Below are 15,992 nucleotides of genomic sequence, written 5' to 3' on the forward strand. Positions count from 1 at the left end.
CACTTAACGGCCACCGGTGTCGCTAATAACAAGGGTTTCTGAATTCTACATAAAGCCCCTTTAAATGTTAATATAATTAAACTCAGTGCTACGCTTCCATTTCCTGTCAAATATGAATATCCAAAGCAAATAGACGGATTGCTGTAAAAATTTCCATGTATATAAATAAACAAAAATTCACAGAATAAAATATTCCACAATTTGAATTTGTCAGAAATATTTAATAAAAGTAATTACGTCTCTCACATTTAGAGTTGAGACAGTTATCTCAGGCAACAGTATGCAGTTTCTCTAAATGACCATTCGCTTTATTCCATAATGTACAATTTGTTCTGTACAAAACAAAAATGCTAAACTTTGTATAAAAAATATAAGTTAATTTAAAATTTAACTCTAATTAACAAAATAACCATGGTAATAATCAATAATTGTGGCAATAATAATATAATAGGAGCAATAATATTAATAACCATAATAATAGTCTCTAAACATAGTGCATATGAGGGAAAAGACTGGTTGTGGATGATCTTGGTGACTGAGGTGAGCGGTGCTGAAAAGATCCTCTCAACTCCGTAGGTGGGGTTGGTATAGCATTACTCCAGAGCGAACACACACACACACACACACACACACACACACACACACACACACACACACACACACACACACACACACACACACACGCACACACACACACACGCACATGATCAGAAAGTGCATGACTGCCTAAGATAGCACCATTAGAATGTAGCTTACATCTCCAAACTCAATCTCTCTACTACACAGTGCGCATGTCGCTCGCATGCCGACACAACCCTTGGAAGCCATGTTTAACATTCCCACATCCGATGGTGTACACCTTTGGTACACGTAAAAACTAACAGGCATCTTGAAGCAGTTTGTGACAGTATTGATTACATTCACTCATCAGTCCTGCAGTATTTACAGAAGGCCATCAGTCGGTCAGAGCTCCATCATCGTCTGCAGGGACTACAGGTGCCTCACAGGTCCAAAAAACAAACAAAGAGTGGAACTGAATTCAGCCATTTGAAACAATGACATTATGTGGATATTTGTTGGGTCATGACTTGAAATTCACTTTAGCCTGCATTCAACAATTTATGATGTAGCCAAGATGAAATAAATCTTCCTCAGTGAAATGTGCAACTGTCAGTGTCAGATGCATTTTCAACTGACCCTTCACTAAGCTCCGCCATCTTGGTTACTGTTACTCGCTCAGACACGCTTTACAGAATGTGCCACAGATTTCAGTAAACCACGTGATTTTAGCTTAATGTGCTCATGAAGTGTTAAAGAAGAGTGATGTTGCTATTATTCATCTGCTTTTGTGTAAAAGAAATGGATAAATTACACAGTAACGCGAGTAAAATCTTTGAAGAATGAACTTCACAAGGTTTATTTAGATTTGGAAAAGGGAAAGTAATGCATTTATCTCTTGTCATTATTAGAAGTGCTACAGCAACATTTGTGTAGGATTTCAGTCAAATTTAAGGACTTTCCTCTGGTTATATGGTGGATGCACCAGTTGCTAAAGCAGGATTGGTCAGTAATGTTTTTAAGGCGGGACATAGTGAAGGGTGTCAGTCCACATAAGTAAGTCATTGAAGTGTGCAGCATTTTACCTACATGTTCAGTAATTTATCATTTAGTTATTTGTTGTATCAATTTACAGATTGGGTGGGGTTGTAGTACCTTATATAATAAAAATAATTGTTTGAGGCAAATAATAAAAATAGCTTCAGAATCAGAAATAGTTCCATTTTATGTTATCATAATATTTTCTTTTTGGACCAATTTTTTATAACCTGACCTGTCAGAAATATGCTCGCTTACCCTAAAAATAATGACAATAAATATATCTGCAGTCTGTCATCTAGGCATCGTTGTTGTTTTTTAGTTTACAGCGATTATTACTTTGTACACACACTGAGTTCCTTTCTTATAGCAATGATGTAAATAGGCCATGTGTATGGAAGCTTGTTTCTGCCACTGAATAAAAAAATAAGAAAGGCAATTGCGATTTTTCCTTAGAATTGGACTTGATATCTAGCAATTGCGAGTTTATATCTCACAATTCTGAGAAAAGAAGTCAGAACTGCAGTATATAAACTCAATTGCGAGAGGAAAAAAAAAAGTCAGAATATTGAGATGTAAACTCGCAATTATCTTTATCATTTTTTTTTATTCCGTGGCGGAAACAAGCTTCCATGCATATCATATTTATTATTTTGACATTTGTTTCCCCCTGAGGTTGACTTATAACTTAGTATTTTATGACCATTTATCCATCCTATCCAATTGATATAATTAAAAAGAGTGGTTTTGTTGGCATTTTTAAGACCTCTGTTTCTGAACACCCAATAGGTGTGCTGTAGTTGACGTGTAAATGCTGGCAGTTGAATGAGGCATTTTTGAAGCTTAGTTCCAATAAACGCTAGGAAGAAGGTTTTGAGTTTTGAAAGTAACAGTGTGTTTTTCAGGTACACTGCAAATATTTGATTCTTTATATGACTCAATAATGCTACGAGCTTCAACGGGTTAAAGCTGAACTTCATATCAGGTTGGAAGATGCTGCAGATTTCAGTGAGGGACACCGTGACTAGTGTGTGACTCCAGTAAGGTTCAGAGTGAGACTTATGCCGTCACAAAAGCTCTTTGCTTTGAAAGGACACGCTGCGGGGGATTTTTGTTTTTTAACTCCACTCAGAATAGGCTGTATTTCTTCAAGTACTGCAAAACAATTTTTGCTCTAAATATTATATAAAACATCCATCAGACCACCAGAGCGATGGGTTCACCGTGCCTCATGTATTAGCTTCGACTAAACATTCCTTCTGTCTATCTGAAAAAATAAATCCACTCAAGTAGCTTTGCGTATGCTTTTGACAACAGCAGGATAAAAAGTACCATTTTAAACTAGACGAACAGTCTTCTAGTTACGAGTCACCCAACCAGATCGTAACGCGGGTTCGCATTTAAGGCCTCTTCAAATGTAAGACCACGAAAGAAACCGAAAAAAAAAAAACTAAGAAAAATAATCACCTAAAAGAAAAGATGCAGAAGCAACCTCCTAAGGAAAAGTACTGTCAATAATGATGGCCATTCTGCAGAAGTGATCCCACACAGAGCGGACTTGAGTCCCAGCCATCAACGAGGGAGCCCTGATGTCATTCGAGAGTACGCCTCCGTCACCCACTGAGGTAACATTATGTTTTGTTTATTTTTGTGAATGTATCCGTCCCGGCCTGCCCTCTGCACTTCCTCGTGCCTCTGCAGGACGTGGGACTGTCCACAGGAAGTCTCAGGGTCTCTGGCAGGGGTGTAGGTGGTGCTGTGGGACAGGTGCCACAGATTTAGTTGTCCACTTTCACTGGCCCGCTGTCTGATGTCTCGCACGGTTCGTCCTCCTCAGTGGAAGCCCATGTAGAGATGTCTTCTCCTCGAACAATTCGTTCCCATTGATCCAGGTTTTCCCTGCAAACACAGATAGCTCTTCACAATATTACAGAAAAACAACAACTGTTTGTCCATATTCTGAATGTGGCAGAACAACTGGCTTAATTACGGAAGCCCTGAACAGCAACGTAAAAAAAATAAAAATCTGTAAAAAAAGTCCAAATATTTTGAGATTAAAGTCGAGATAATATACTATCTGTAATTAATTTCTGCAATGACATCTATAACTACACTGTTGACCCTTCCTTAACACCTAACCAGATCACCTAACCCTTTTTTAATCAGTATTTGAGAGAGATCTACAAACCTTTTCTCTCTGTCACAAGGATCAGTTGGGGTCATCTGGATGATACATTATCCATTGTATACATGTTTACTGTTATTGTCAATTCATAATAAAAAACCCATGTTTGCAGCTGTGACTTTTGAGAACATACAAATTGCTGTACAAAAGATTTTCAATGATCTCAACAGCTTTAAAACTACTGATTTTTACAAAATTTCCAAAAATCCAAAAGTTTATAGGAAAGGGTTCAAACATAAATTATGCCATAGTATTTTATTTTGAATTTCTTCTTATTAAAATACCATTTTAGTATTCAAAATACCAAATAGTTTTCTTAGTCGTTGTACCACATGACATTTTGGGGGTTTAAGATACCAAAACATACAATAATATTTATTATTTTAATGCACTGAATAAAGTTTTATAGAAAAAAATATTTTAAAAGGAAATAATGCCCTTGGACACAAAAATATGCACGTCATGTCGGTGAGCCATTAAATTGATCACCCAAACTTGAAACCAAAACTTGAAAGGTAGTGTAGGACTTTAAATAAAAATGTTTTTTATTAACATCCAACAACAAATATTTGATCAAAATAAAATATTTTTAGTCAGAATTATTGTTCCAGTTGCTTAACACATAAATGCGTCCATTTTATGAAGGATTTGGTAACGGTAACTTTCAGCTGATGTTTTGTAAAATCAAAACATTCTGATTTATAATTGACTTATATTTGATTTTCATTTATTGAAAATCTTTTTTCAGAAAACAAATATATAAATTGTGCTTGTGTATGAATTTCACAAAACTTATTTATTAGTATTACAATTATTTTATTTTTACAATATTTTATAATGGATCCAACTAATCGCTAATGAAATTTGTTTTTGACTATTTTCATGACTGATTTTTATAAAATATATTGATTGGTTATTACAGCCCTGCAAATGTCAACTGATAGGCTGTGGCTAGAGTAATTGAGGCAATGCTGTCAGGGCAATCTGACCCAGACACGAAGGAAAGAGGTGGTCATACTCAATTTGCCCAGTTGTTTTTTTAGATCTGCCCTTTTTGTTCCATACAGTATATGTAGCACACAGGCCAATAAGAGAGGATGAAAATGGTCGGCTATTTGACTCTCCCTTTCAATTAGTAAGGTTGATGTCATTTACTGGTCCCTCTCTGATCTCACAATGACCAGGGCTCCGGAACGTCTGAACCCGCTGCCCACAGATTCCAGTTAAAGACCTGGTGCTGACACCGTGGCATGGCTTTTCAGATTGTGCCGTCAACTGTGTTTGCATTCCCCACAGATCGAGGTCACAGAGGTCACAGTTTAGGGCACATGGGGAGCAGTTCAGACACACAGACCCATCCTCACATCAGAACTAGCACAAAGGCCACATCATGGAAGCTGGTTAATGTGACCTGAGCAAAACAGTGCAAGTAGCATACTGAAGCTTTAAAGAGGCTATATGTGAGGATTTTAGAGGATTTTATTTTTTTATGGCCAATTCTTGTGAACAGATTGTAATGAAAAAAAAGAAAAGAAAGAAAAACGAGACCTTCACTGACTTCCTACATTGTCTATGAAAGCCTGTAGACTGATTTTGTTTGTGAAGGCCTCTCTTCTGTTCTCTGCAGCCATAAAGTGTGCAACACTAGCTAACGTTAGCTTAGAAATGGAGTCCACTAATGTCAACAAACACAGCACAACACAAACTAAAATAAAAGGTTTGCTGTTTCACAGCAACAGTGACCTAATATTAATCCGTAATGATTTAACAAGGTCAACTACAACGGCACAGGAAACAAATTCTTATACAATGTTCAGGATAATGCCTAAAGAGCCACTCTCTCTGTGTACATAGTATGTGCGAGCAAGAGTAATAAGTTGCTGGCTGCAGTTCAGTTAACAGCCAGTTATCTAGTTGTCTAGTTATCTAGTAACTAGCATAGCATCAATCTAAACCACATGTTAGCAACAGGCTAAAACATGCAAGCAATGTGATAATACATACTAGGAAGTACATAGATCATTCTGGATGGTTGCCAGAGTGTTGTTGGCAACTGCATAGTAACACCCTAGCAATCACCCAGAACACCCCAGCAACAGCCTAGCAACCACCCAACAACACCATAGCAACCACCCAGAATACCTGAGCAACATCATAGCAATGCCCTAGCAACCACCCACAACACCCCATCTAGAATGGCCTAGCAACCATTGCTAGCAAAGCAACACCCTGGCAATTATCTAGATTACACTAGCAACCTCACAACGTGGCCTTAAAACTTCAAACAATCTATTAAATAACCCAACATTAAAGTTTGATTTGGTAAATGTTTTTATCTAGTTACTATTATTTTGTTATTTATTTTTAAATCATTTTAATTAAGAAAACCAATCAACTAATAATATAAAATTATAATAATCACAATAAGCAATGCTTCCACTAAGTAATATAGTCAGGGTTGCCAGGTTTACACAACAAAACCAGCCCACTTGCTATTAAAACCTTCCCAATCGCGTCCAGGGGGAGGGGGGTGGGGTGTAAAATCGAGTCCCGAATTTAGGGGGGTCAGCTTTAACACACAGTATAAAAGTATCCCAATTCCGCGTGAAAACCGCAGACCTTGGCAACACTGAATATAGTTCATCACCTTGTAGGCTGTTAATGGTAGCCAACATGGCCACTTGGCTCATTAATATAAAATGTAACTGAAGTGAGGTCACAGTTGTGCGATTATAACAGATTTTAACAAGGCTCATCATCTGTCTTATAATATTAGCTTTGTCAAACAGATTTAGATATATTAGTCTCCTTAATTTGTTTAATAAAAGTGCTTTACGGAGATGATGTATTATACCATGGTACAGGAGCATTCATGCAGTCAAACGTTGTTATGAGTGTGTGACTGACCTGCAAGACGTAAGCAGAGGACTGGAGGGGGGAAACAGCTCTGACAGGGTGGTGTAACAGGGAACTGCCACTGCATTGTAAAATCCCACCTGAATACATGGGTAAAAACAGGACTAAGGTTAAAAAAAAAACACAGGCTTCTCGACTCTACAACTAAATATAACAGACCTAATGAGCCGCCTTCCTACAGTATAGGCCACATTTTAGGCACACCCCCAATGTTAAGGCTGTTCCAAAGCATTGGGATAGGAAAATAAACATTTTGCTAGGTGGCCTTTAAGGAGCTTGATAATGCCAGAAAGTTCTCATTTACCTGTCCCTGGGGAACCTCGTGCTTTTTATCCCTGTCCATCATAGGGATGGGCTGCATTCCAATCTTCTTCATTTCATCCCCCTGTCATCACACACAAGTAGTATATAATTTCACTGAATGGCCTGCAGTTTGACATACTGCTCAAAACAATACAGTGATCTGAACAATGATTTGCTTTATTACATATAAATATTGTTACTACAAAAAGACTCCTGTTTGGTTAACAATGATATGGTTTACCTCAGCCCAGAACTCAGCATAGATGTCATTGGCTGTGATACGTGTGACGGGCCATAGTTTGGTAACAGAGCAGAGATCACAGGCAGTCATCATCAGACCAATCACACGGTCCCTGTGGTGGACCAATAATCAACCAACAATTAATCAAAGGGATCAAATCAGGCTTTTTATGCCGATGAAAACGAGGCTACGAGGGACAGACATAGAGTCTTTACAATGACATGCGCTGTATGAACGTCCTAGAAAATTCACAGTTTTCAAAACTGCTACGGTATATATACAGTATATATATATAAAAGATAATTGCAACTTTTTATCTCACAAATCTGATTTTTTTTCTCAGAATTTTTAGTTATAATGTCAGAATATAAACTCGCAATTGGGGGACATAAATGTGCAAATCTGACTTTTTTCTCACAATTGCAAGTTTATGTCTCGCAGTTCTTACTTTTTTACTCGCAATTGTGACTTTTTTTCTTGCAATTGTGAGTTTATATCTCGCAATTATGACTTTTGTCTAAAAATTCTTATTAGAATGATTTTTTTTTTTAATAAACTCACTTTTGTGAGTCCAATTCTGAGAAAAAAAAGACTGATTTCTATCTCACAATTCTGACTATAATTCGAGTCAGAGTCAGAAAATGCGTCAGAATTACGAGATGTTAACTCACAGTTGCGAGGAAAAAAGTCTGAATTGTGAGATAAAATGTCACAGTTACCTTTTTAATTCAGTGGTGGAAAAACCTTCCATAATATTCTGTATGTTGTTAATAAATAGCACAAACCATTGAACCCACTGTACATCCATCCCTTACAGCGTTGTTTTCATTCCTGTCAGAAATTAAATATGGCACTACCCTGACTAAGGTCTACAAAGTGACATTACTATAGTAATAACAGTAAATTATGCATAATTACTAACCACTAACCTTAAACCAAACCATAACCTTGAAGTACATGTAATTAATTAATATTACTCAGAACATATTTGTGTAATTAGTCTAGCATCTTAAAATAAAGTGCAACCATTTCCGTGAGATTCACTCAAGCATGTTAGTATTCCAATCCAAGCACAGCTTACGACACTGTTTCGGTGGCTCCCTGAATATATCTCTGATGTTGAGGTGACATTTCCAAGAGTTTTGTGATAATGGAGCAAAGGTACGACCTCTAACCTGTGAGCACGGTTGTTCAGGTCCAGCGCCCCTGTGGCCAGCAGTTCAGCCAGTTGCTTGCGGTTGCCGAAGTACAGTGCGAGGTCTGTAGCAATGATGGCCTTCCTGATGATCTCCAGCACCTGCTCATACTCACTGGAAGTCAGGTTGGAGAAAATATTGTGCCCTTCCAGCTATGAGAAAAAAAGAGATAAATAAAAAAGCAAAAGCTCCACTTATGAGGCATCTGGCTCTGCTGGAGAGTGGCAGCAAAGCCAAAGAGATGGCTGACAACAGACATGGAAAGACAATGCTCTGTTTAATATGGGAAATTTCTTACAAATTTTTAGTTGAAATTATAGAGATTATAGGGTGAATTGCACTTTCAATAAACAAAAGTCATCAACACTATATACCTAGTGCAATTAACGTTGAGCTTTATTGCTAATTTCCTTATTTAATTACTGAGTGTTTACTTGTCTTTAATAATGCTTAAAATGTATAAAAGTTAAGCTAGTTGTTTTTGCATGTATTCCAAACTCTGGGCCCTCTGTGGGCTCAAAAACTCTATGATTTTGTTTTTCTGGCTGTTGACAATATTTTCTAATTTATGGAGTGATAAAAAGAGATATCCAAAATCCCCTCTGTAAAAACTATTGACTCTAATATGTCGAGAAAATGAAATAATTTCGAACCTGGCTATATCTAGTGTAAGTATGCAAAATAGTGCATATTCAATTAGATAATGCCTCATTTGCATATGTAAACATAAAACTTGTAATGCAAACAATATATTTGCAATTCTAAATGTATTTAACCAACACTATAGTCAAGTTACTTTTTTTTTTACCCTGTTCGCCTGGGGTGTCTTGCCTAAAATACAATAAAGTTTGTGGTTCCAGCAAGTTCTGCTCTGATATAACAGTATTTATAAGGACTGTAGCTTGATACAACTAGCACTGAGATCATATACAAGGCCAGTGCCCGCAAGCCAATTTTATATAAGTTTAACTGACATAGTGCACAGACTCCCTTAGATTCTTCAATGACTATATCAGTTAAACTTATATAAAATTGGCTTGCGGGCACTGGCCTTGTATATATATATGATGAGTGTAAACGCACGACCCTCCGACCACATCGAGCATGTTTGAGACTATCGTTCTGAGCTGGCACAGTGTGTAGGAGCTTTACCTGCAGGATGGACACCGTCTGTGAAAAATGATGCTGTTCCATTGTGGATGTGGAATACAGGGCGGCCAGTGGATGGTCAAACTTCTGCAGATAACTGTTACTGTAGCCACGGTGGTCCAGGTCGTGACATAAGCAGGCTATCAGCAAGCCTTTCCTCTGTGTGAGCGAGCAAGAAAGTTATTATGTGGAGCTACTAACAGTAAAGGCCCGTTCAAACCAAGAACAATAACTATATAAAGAGAGAACTTCCACAGTATCCACACCAACAGGTGATAATGTTCTGCTTATTATAAGTGTGGGCTGTAGTTATCTGTAGCTTTAAAAACTCAAGCTCTTTAAATGCCAATGTTTTTATCTTTCATCAACTGGAAAAAAAACGCTCTGAAAGGAATTCCAGTGTTATCATTCCTCCGTGTCATTATAGCTATTCTCATAGAAGTTGAATTATTATTAAAGCTTTAAAGTTAACGTGCTTGGTGTGAACGGACCGTTTTTTAAAATAGGGCAGCTTTATCAGTAACAAGTTACTTTCTCCATCAGACAAGAAGGGAAATCTTTAGTTAAATGATTTTGTTCCTTACTATGTTTCTGACTATAAATTAGTGTGTTTTATATTTTTCCTAGTAAATGTACTAATAGTTAAATTAGATACTGCCACCTCATTGGGTCCCACTTTATATTAAGTGGCTTTACGTACTATGTACTTACATTGAAATTAATAATGTGATCCAATGTACTTATTGTGTAACTACATGTTTTTACATTGTACTTAAATTTTAAAAATTCTTGCATGTAATTACAGCTGTAATTAATTTATGTAATTACATTTGTAATTACATTTACATTTTTACATTTACATTTACATTTATTCATTTAGCTGACGCTTTTATCCAAAGCGACTTACAATTGCTATATATGTCAGAGGTCGCACACCTCTGGAGCAACTAGGGGTTAAGTGTCTTGCTCAGGGACACATTGGTGTCTCACAGTGGATTCGAACCCGGGTCTCTCACACCAAAGGCATGTGTCTTATCCATTGCGCCACCACCACCACTGCCAATTACACAGTTGACACTTCCCTCACACCTTAACTCACCCTTGAACCTACCCAATCCACCACACCTGTCCCTAACCTTACCCGTATCACACCTCAATAGCAGCAAAAGTGTTTTACAATACAACATGAACACAATAAGTACATTGTACTTATTTTTTGATGTAAGTACATAGTACTTAACGCCACTTAATATAAAGTGGGACCCCTCATGGTTTTGTTTTTTCACCAGAAACTGTAATGAATAATAAATTATTTCATTAGTTACATATTTTAAAAGACATTGTCCCCTTAAGAAGTCTCATCAGCTCATCAAAATCACATTATTCTGTAAATGTAAAGCATAAAACCTACATTTTCCATAAACATCACTCACAATTGCATTTTTGTCAACAATTAGGTCTTTGTTGTTTAGCGGTTCGGCACACTGTGCCAGGCACTTGTTGGTTCATGAATATTAATGGCATCATATGACGTTTGCCCTGAGTGATATGCTGGAAGGCAGACATGTGAGCGCTAGCCAGAGTAAGATTACTATGATTTTAATGACTTTAAGGGTTGCTGGACCCCTGCAGTTACCTTGGCTAACTTCTTGCTAATAGCTCATAGTTTAGCATTTCAAAAGTAGCTTCCCCAACACAACACAACACAACACAACACTGATGTGAAATGATTCTTGTTTAAGTTCACTGTAAGAAGTGCTATAATGAGAATGATACTGACCTCAAGCTCTGTGAATATCCCAGTGGTTTTCTGCAGAATGACGTACATGCAGTGTGCCACCGTCACAGCGTGTTTCCAGTTGTGGTATGGAACTCGTCTGTAATTTTTCCGCACTGACATAGTGAAGCGACACAGTTTCTCCTGCTCAAAACTGTTATAACACAAAGAAAGTGTGACTGTACACGTTTGCCTTGTCAAAGCGGGGTGTTTCTTCACCTACGCACACTTTTATGTCCAATTTTTTTTTATTAAGACAACGGATTCAAATGCCTTTCATGTATATATTGTATCGTTCTACTCTGATCCCAGACCCAGACTTTCAACCTTTCAATAGATAGATAGACATACACTGGATGGATGGATGATGGATATTCAGACAGACAAACAGATAGACATAGACAGACAGACATAGATAGACAGACAGATTATCCCAGACCTAGACTTTCAATTGATAGACATGCAATGGATGGATGGATATTCAGAAAGACAAACAGATAGATAGACATAGACAGACACAGACAGACATAGATAGACAGACAGATAAACGTCAGACAGACATGGATGGATGGATGGATAGATAGATAAAACACACAGGAGTTATAGATATGTACACATTCTTACCTGCTTTTACCACAAGAATTGTGAACCATGTATACAAATATTGCAGGCCACATTTCCTCAAATGGGGCAATGTCAAAGTGAAACCTTAGACAGAAAGATGACAGTTTGTTTGCAATTCAAATCTGGACAGGTGAAATATGAACATGAATAATGCTCAAAACATCCTGATTACAACTGCACTCGTGTATCATGCCCACTTATCTACGCATGAAAATAACACCAAACAAATATGCACGTTCAGTTCCTGTGGATCATGACAACACTTTAATAATTTATAATGAAGATAAAGCATTAAAACCTTGACACATCTGTGATATAAAAAAAACACACACAATGAGCAACATGAGGCTATGTGTTATAGTGGAAGATACAACCTCGACTGCCTTATTGCTTTTATTAAATGTTGGCAACAGAAATATGATAAAAATGAATATGAATTATTATTATTTCTTTTTTTTGTAGTAATAATCTGAACAAGTAATTTATTCCAGCTATGAGAATAAACATAACACAAATGTTCAGTCCAATGCTTTTAGAGCCTATTTTACAGCTATTTAACTGATTTCTTACTGAAAGCCATTATGCAGCAGTGATTTGGATGTATGAGAGTGTAAACTCACAGTTCGATCTCTTTATAAATGACAGCAGGGAGAGAGAGTTGTGTGAGGGTCTTCCACTCCTCTGATGTGCAGATGCTGTGGTACGAAAGCTTCTCCATAGTCACCCGGTAAATGCACTCTGAATGTCTTATCCGGTGATACATCTACACACAAACACATACACACCCCCCACGTGTTTACGCAGATGCAAAATATACATGCAAAACAGTCTAACCCACTGAAAATACTGTGGTTTCTTTCTATCTATCTTTCTATAATCTGCTATGGTTGTTCAGTGTTTTCAGTGTAGTGGTCGAGTGATACTCATTTTTTGATGGTCAATACCTTAGAGAGCAGGGTGGCAAATGACCGATATAAATGATATCACACTATATCAAGATAGTAAAAACACATGAATAACAATTGCTGAAAATAAATGAATATTTATATTACATAATATTTACTAAATCTCTTATGTCTAATGACTTGCTTACTGGCGAAAGGCAAGGACAATGACCTCTCCCCTAGAGCAACCTGTCACTCACATCACAGCAACAGAGAATGGGAATCTACGTCATTATGCATTGCATTCTGGGTAGTGGTCGCCATATTTTAGGACACACTCAGGAGCATACAATGATAAATACAAATCGCCAGAGAGAGAAAAAAAAAAAAACGACTGTATTTACGTTAGAACTTTTTAAGAACTGCCTGAACATATTCATCACATTTCACACACAGATAAATCATGCGACCAACTTCTATTGGACCACACACAAGAGCAAATTGATTTCTCTTTTGCAGTTTATTTTTTAATAACTAAAAAGTTGCACTGATATATCTGCTAGATAAAATAACAAATATAATATAGCTTGATCTCAGCCAGTGGATAATGTATTTAATCAACATATATCATCACATCACCCTAATTTCTTAATGTTAAAACATTAAGGGATAACAACAGAATGGCCCTCTGTAATGCAGCTCTGAAATGATTTGTATTGTTAAAGCGCTTTACAAATAAGTTTTACTGGACTTAAAGGGAACAAGTACAAGATTCCTTATACCGAGAGAAGCTGAACCATGAAGCAAATGAGCGCTACTGTACGAACACAGATAGTTTTCATACATTATTTATGGTGTGAGCACTTGCGCATTCAAGTGGTTAAGGAAATATGAATCTGTAATAGGCTATATCTGAAATAAATAATAAATATATAAATACAAATCATAAAACCGCATTTTGGTTAAGTTGATTATTTTCAAGTTGTTTGTTTAACTTTTCACATTTGTTCAAGAAGCCATTTCCCTCATATATACGCCACAATAGGAAAGAAAAGACTATCGCAACTTCTGTTTCATGCCGGCTTTAAAGTTTGTCGATCAGATGGGAAAATATTTTAAAGTTTGTCTTTCTATTACTAATAATAAAAAAGTAAACTTTATAATTATTTTTCGCATACATTTACCTTCTTTGTACCAACAGTTTTGTCTAATAATTTATTAGAATAGAGACAGTAAACTAATGAAGATGGAGAATGGAAGCTGCGATGCTCAGGCACAGGCATATTTCTCAACGCTGTCAAAATAAAAGTCTTTATCACATCGACACAACGGCCAAAGAAAAATCAAATCGGCCAATGCTGAAAATTAAACAATGCAAAATATCAGCCTTGGCAATATATCGGTCAACCACAACTTTCACTCTACCTCTAATAAATCATATAAAGAGTAAAATCCCTGGCATAACGTGAGGTGTTGAATTCTGTCCAAATAAAAATAATATTAACATAAATATTATGCTTCAGTCATTTTAAAATCTGCTATGAGACGAGACTCGTAAAGTGGCCCCACAGAGGGCCGAGTGGCTGACAGTCCTGAGCCTGTTTTTTCCAAAAGTTCCCATTCTCTAAGAGGTGTGATGTTATTGCTGACAGATGTTTTATTAGACTCCAAGTCATGTGACATGTCTGCGCACTTACATTTGCACAGTGTAAGGCCAAAGCACAGAAGACGGCGAACATCTTAAAGTTGTTCTCATCAGTTTTAGTGAAGGCACTTCCTCCCAGCTTGTTCACCATTTGTACAACACCAATCACAGTCCCGCGGCTGACTATGGGCATGCACAGGATATTCCGCGTTGTGTAGCCAGTGTAGAGATCTACTTCTCTGTGAAAAGCAGAGCAGACGACACACACAAATGTACACTTCCAAAGAGCTGAACACCCATAATGCTTGCTTGTATATGATTGAGTTAGGGATTGAGTTAAAGGAGAACTCCGGTCAATTTTAACATTGAGCTCATTTTTTTGTAAATTTGAAGTGCTGTCAATACAGAGAACAACGACAAAAATCGGTGTTGCCTACACCGTGTTATCCTCTTTTTAAAATTTGCACCCTGTTGACTTAAATGGGGCAAGTTTTAAACCTGCTTTTAGCCTCTTAACATCCTTGATGTGTCATTACAAGTGCACAGCCAATGTGAGTGATTCCCTCAGAGTGAACACAGGTGAATCTGACAATCGACTACTGTGGACTTCGACCGAAAACAGGAAGTAAATACAGGTATGTGCGCTGGCTGAATTAACTTCATTTTTATTCATATCTTTCACATCTACTGCAGTCAGATTCACCCGTGTTCACTCTGAAGGAATCACTCACATTGGCTGTGCACTTGTAATGACACATCAAGGATGTTAAGAGGCTAAAAGCAGGTTTAAAACTTGCCCCATTTGAGTCAACAGGGTGCAAATTTTAAAAAGAGGATAACACGGTGTAGGCAACACCGATTTTTGTCGTTGTTCTCTGTATTGGCAGCACTCCAAATTTACAAAAAAATGAGCTCAATGTTAAAATTGACCGGAGTTCTCCTTTAAACACACAAAGGGTTCTAGCGCTGGCTCATCTGGTCTTAGCATAATCATCTTATTCCACAATTTTGATTTACACAAATCCAGAAGCCCCTTTCATCTGACATGTCCACTTTAACACCTAGAACCACAGACCACTGTTGTGTCCATATGTCCAACTCAACAATACACTCATATTATTTGAGGACTATATATTGTATTATATTGTCAGTACAACAAACCATGATGCATAAATATTTTATTTAAATAACATATTATTACTTCCACATTAGAGAGTAATGAGCATGAGATTAATTTGCACCATTGTAAAAAAAATCTTTCTTTCTTTCTCTTTCTTTCTTTCTTTCTTTCTTTCTTTCTTTCTTTCTTTCTTTCTTTCTTTCTTTCTTTCTTTCTTTCTTTCTTTCTTTCTTTCTTTCTTTCTCACTTTTTTTCTTTCTTGGGTTAAAATATGACATATGACAGGCTTTGTGAGATTCACCCTGCTAATTAATAATCATGGACAATACCTGGATCATTGCCATGATACTGTAACT

At 37.0% G+C, this 15,992-nt stretch overlaps 1 protein-coding gene across 5 annotated transcripts in view; it reads right to left on the reverse strand.

Moving 5' to 3' along the window:
• Window positions 1-203: 203 nt before the first annotated feature.
• Window positions 204-15,992, reverse strand: part of pde10a (phosphodiesterase 10A) — a 151,466-nt gene continuing 135,677 nt past the window's right edge. For all 5 annotated transcript variants that reach the window (XM_079855136.1, XM_079855133.1, XM_079855132.1 and 2 more), the window contains exons 13-22: window positions 14,569-14,755; window positions 12,608-12,750; window positions 11,988-12,071; window positions 11,367-11,517; window positions 9,590-9,745; window positions 8,417-8,589; window positions 7,242-7,353; window positions 7,002-7,082; window positions 6,689-6,777; window positions 204-3,495 (exon numbers count right to left, since the gene is read on the reverse strand). In XM_079855136.1, coding sequence (XP_079711262.1) covers window positions 3,375-3,495; window positions 6,689-6,777; window positions 7,002-7,082; window positions 7,242-7,353; window positions 8,417-8,589; window positions 9,590-9,745; window positions 11,367-11,517; window positions 11,988-12,071; window positions 12,608-12,750; window positions 14,569-14,755 — 1,297 coding nt within the window. In that variant the 3' untranslated portion in view covers window positions 204-3,374. The remainder of the gene's footprint in view (window positions 3,496-6,688; window positions 6,778-7,001; window positions 7,083-7,241; window positions 7,354-8,416; window positions 8,590-9,589; window positions 9,746-11,366; window positions 11,518-11,987; window positions 12,072-12,607; window positions 12,751-14,568; window positions 14,756-15,992) is intronic.

This window comes from Squalius cephalus, assembly GCF_949319135.1.
Source record: "Squalius cephalus genome assembly, chromosome: 21".
NCBI lineage: Eukaryota > Metazoa > Chordata > Actinopteri > Cypriniformes > Leuciscidae > Squalius > Squalius cephalus.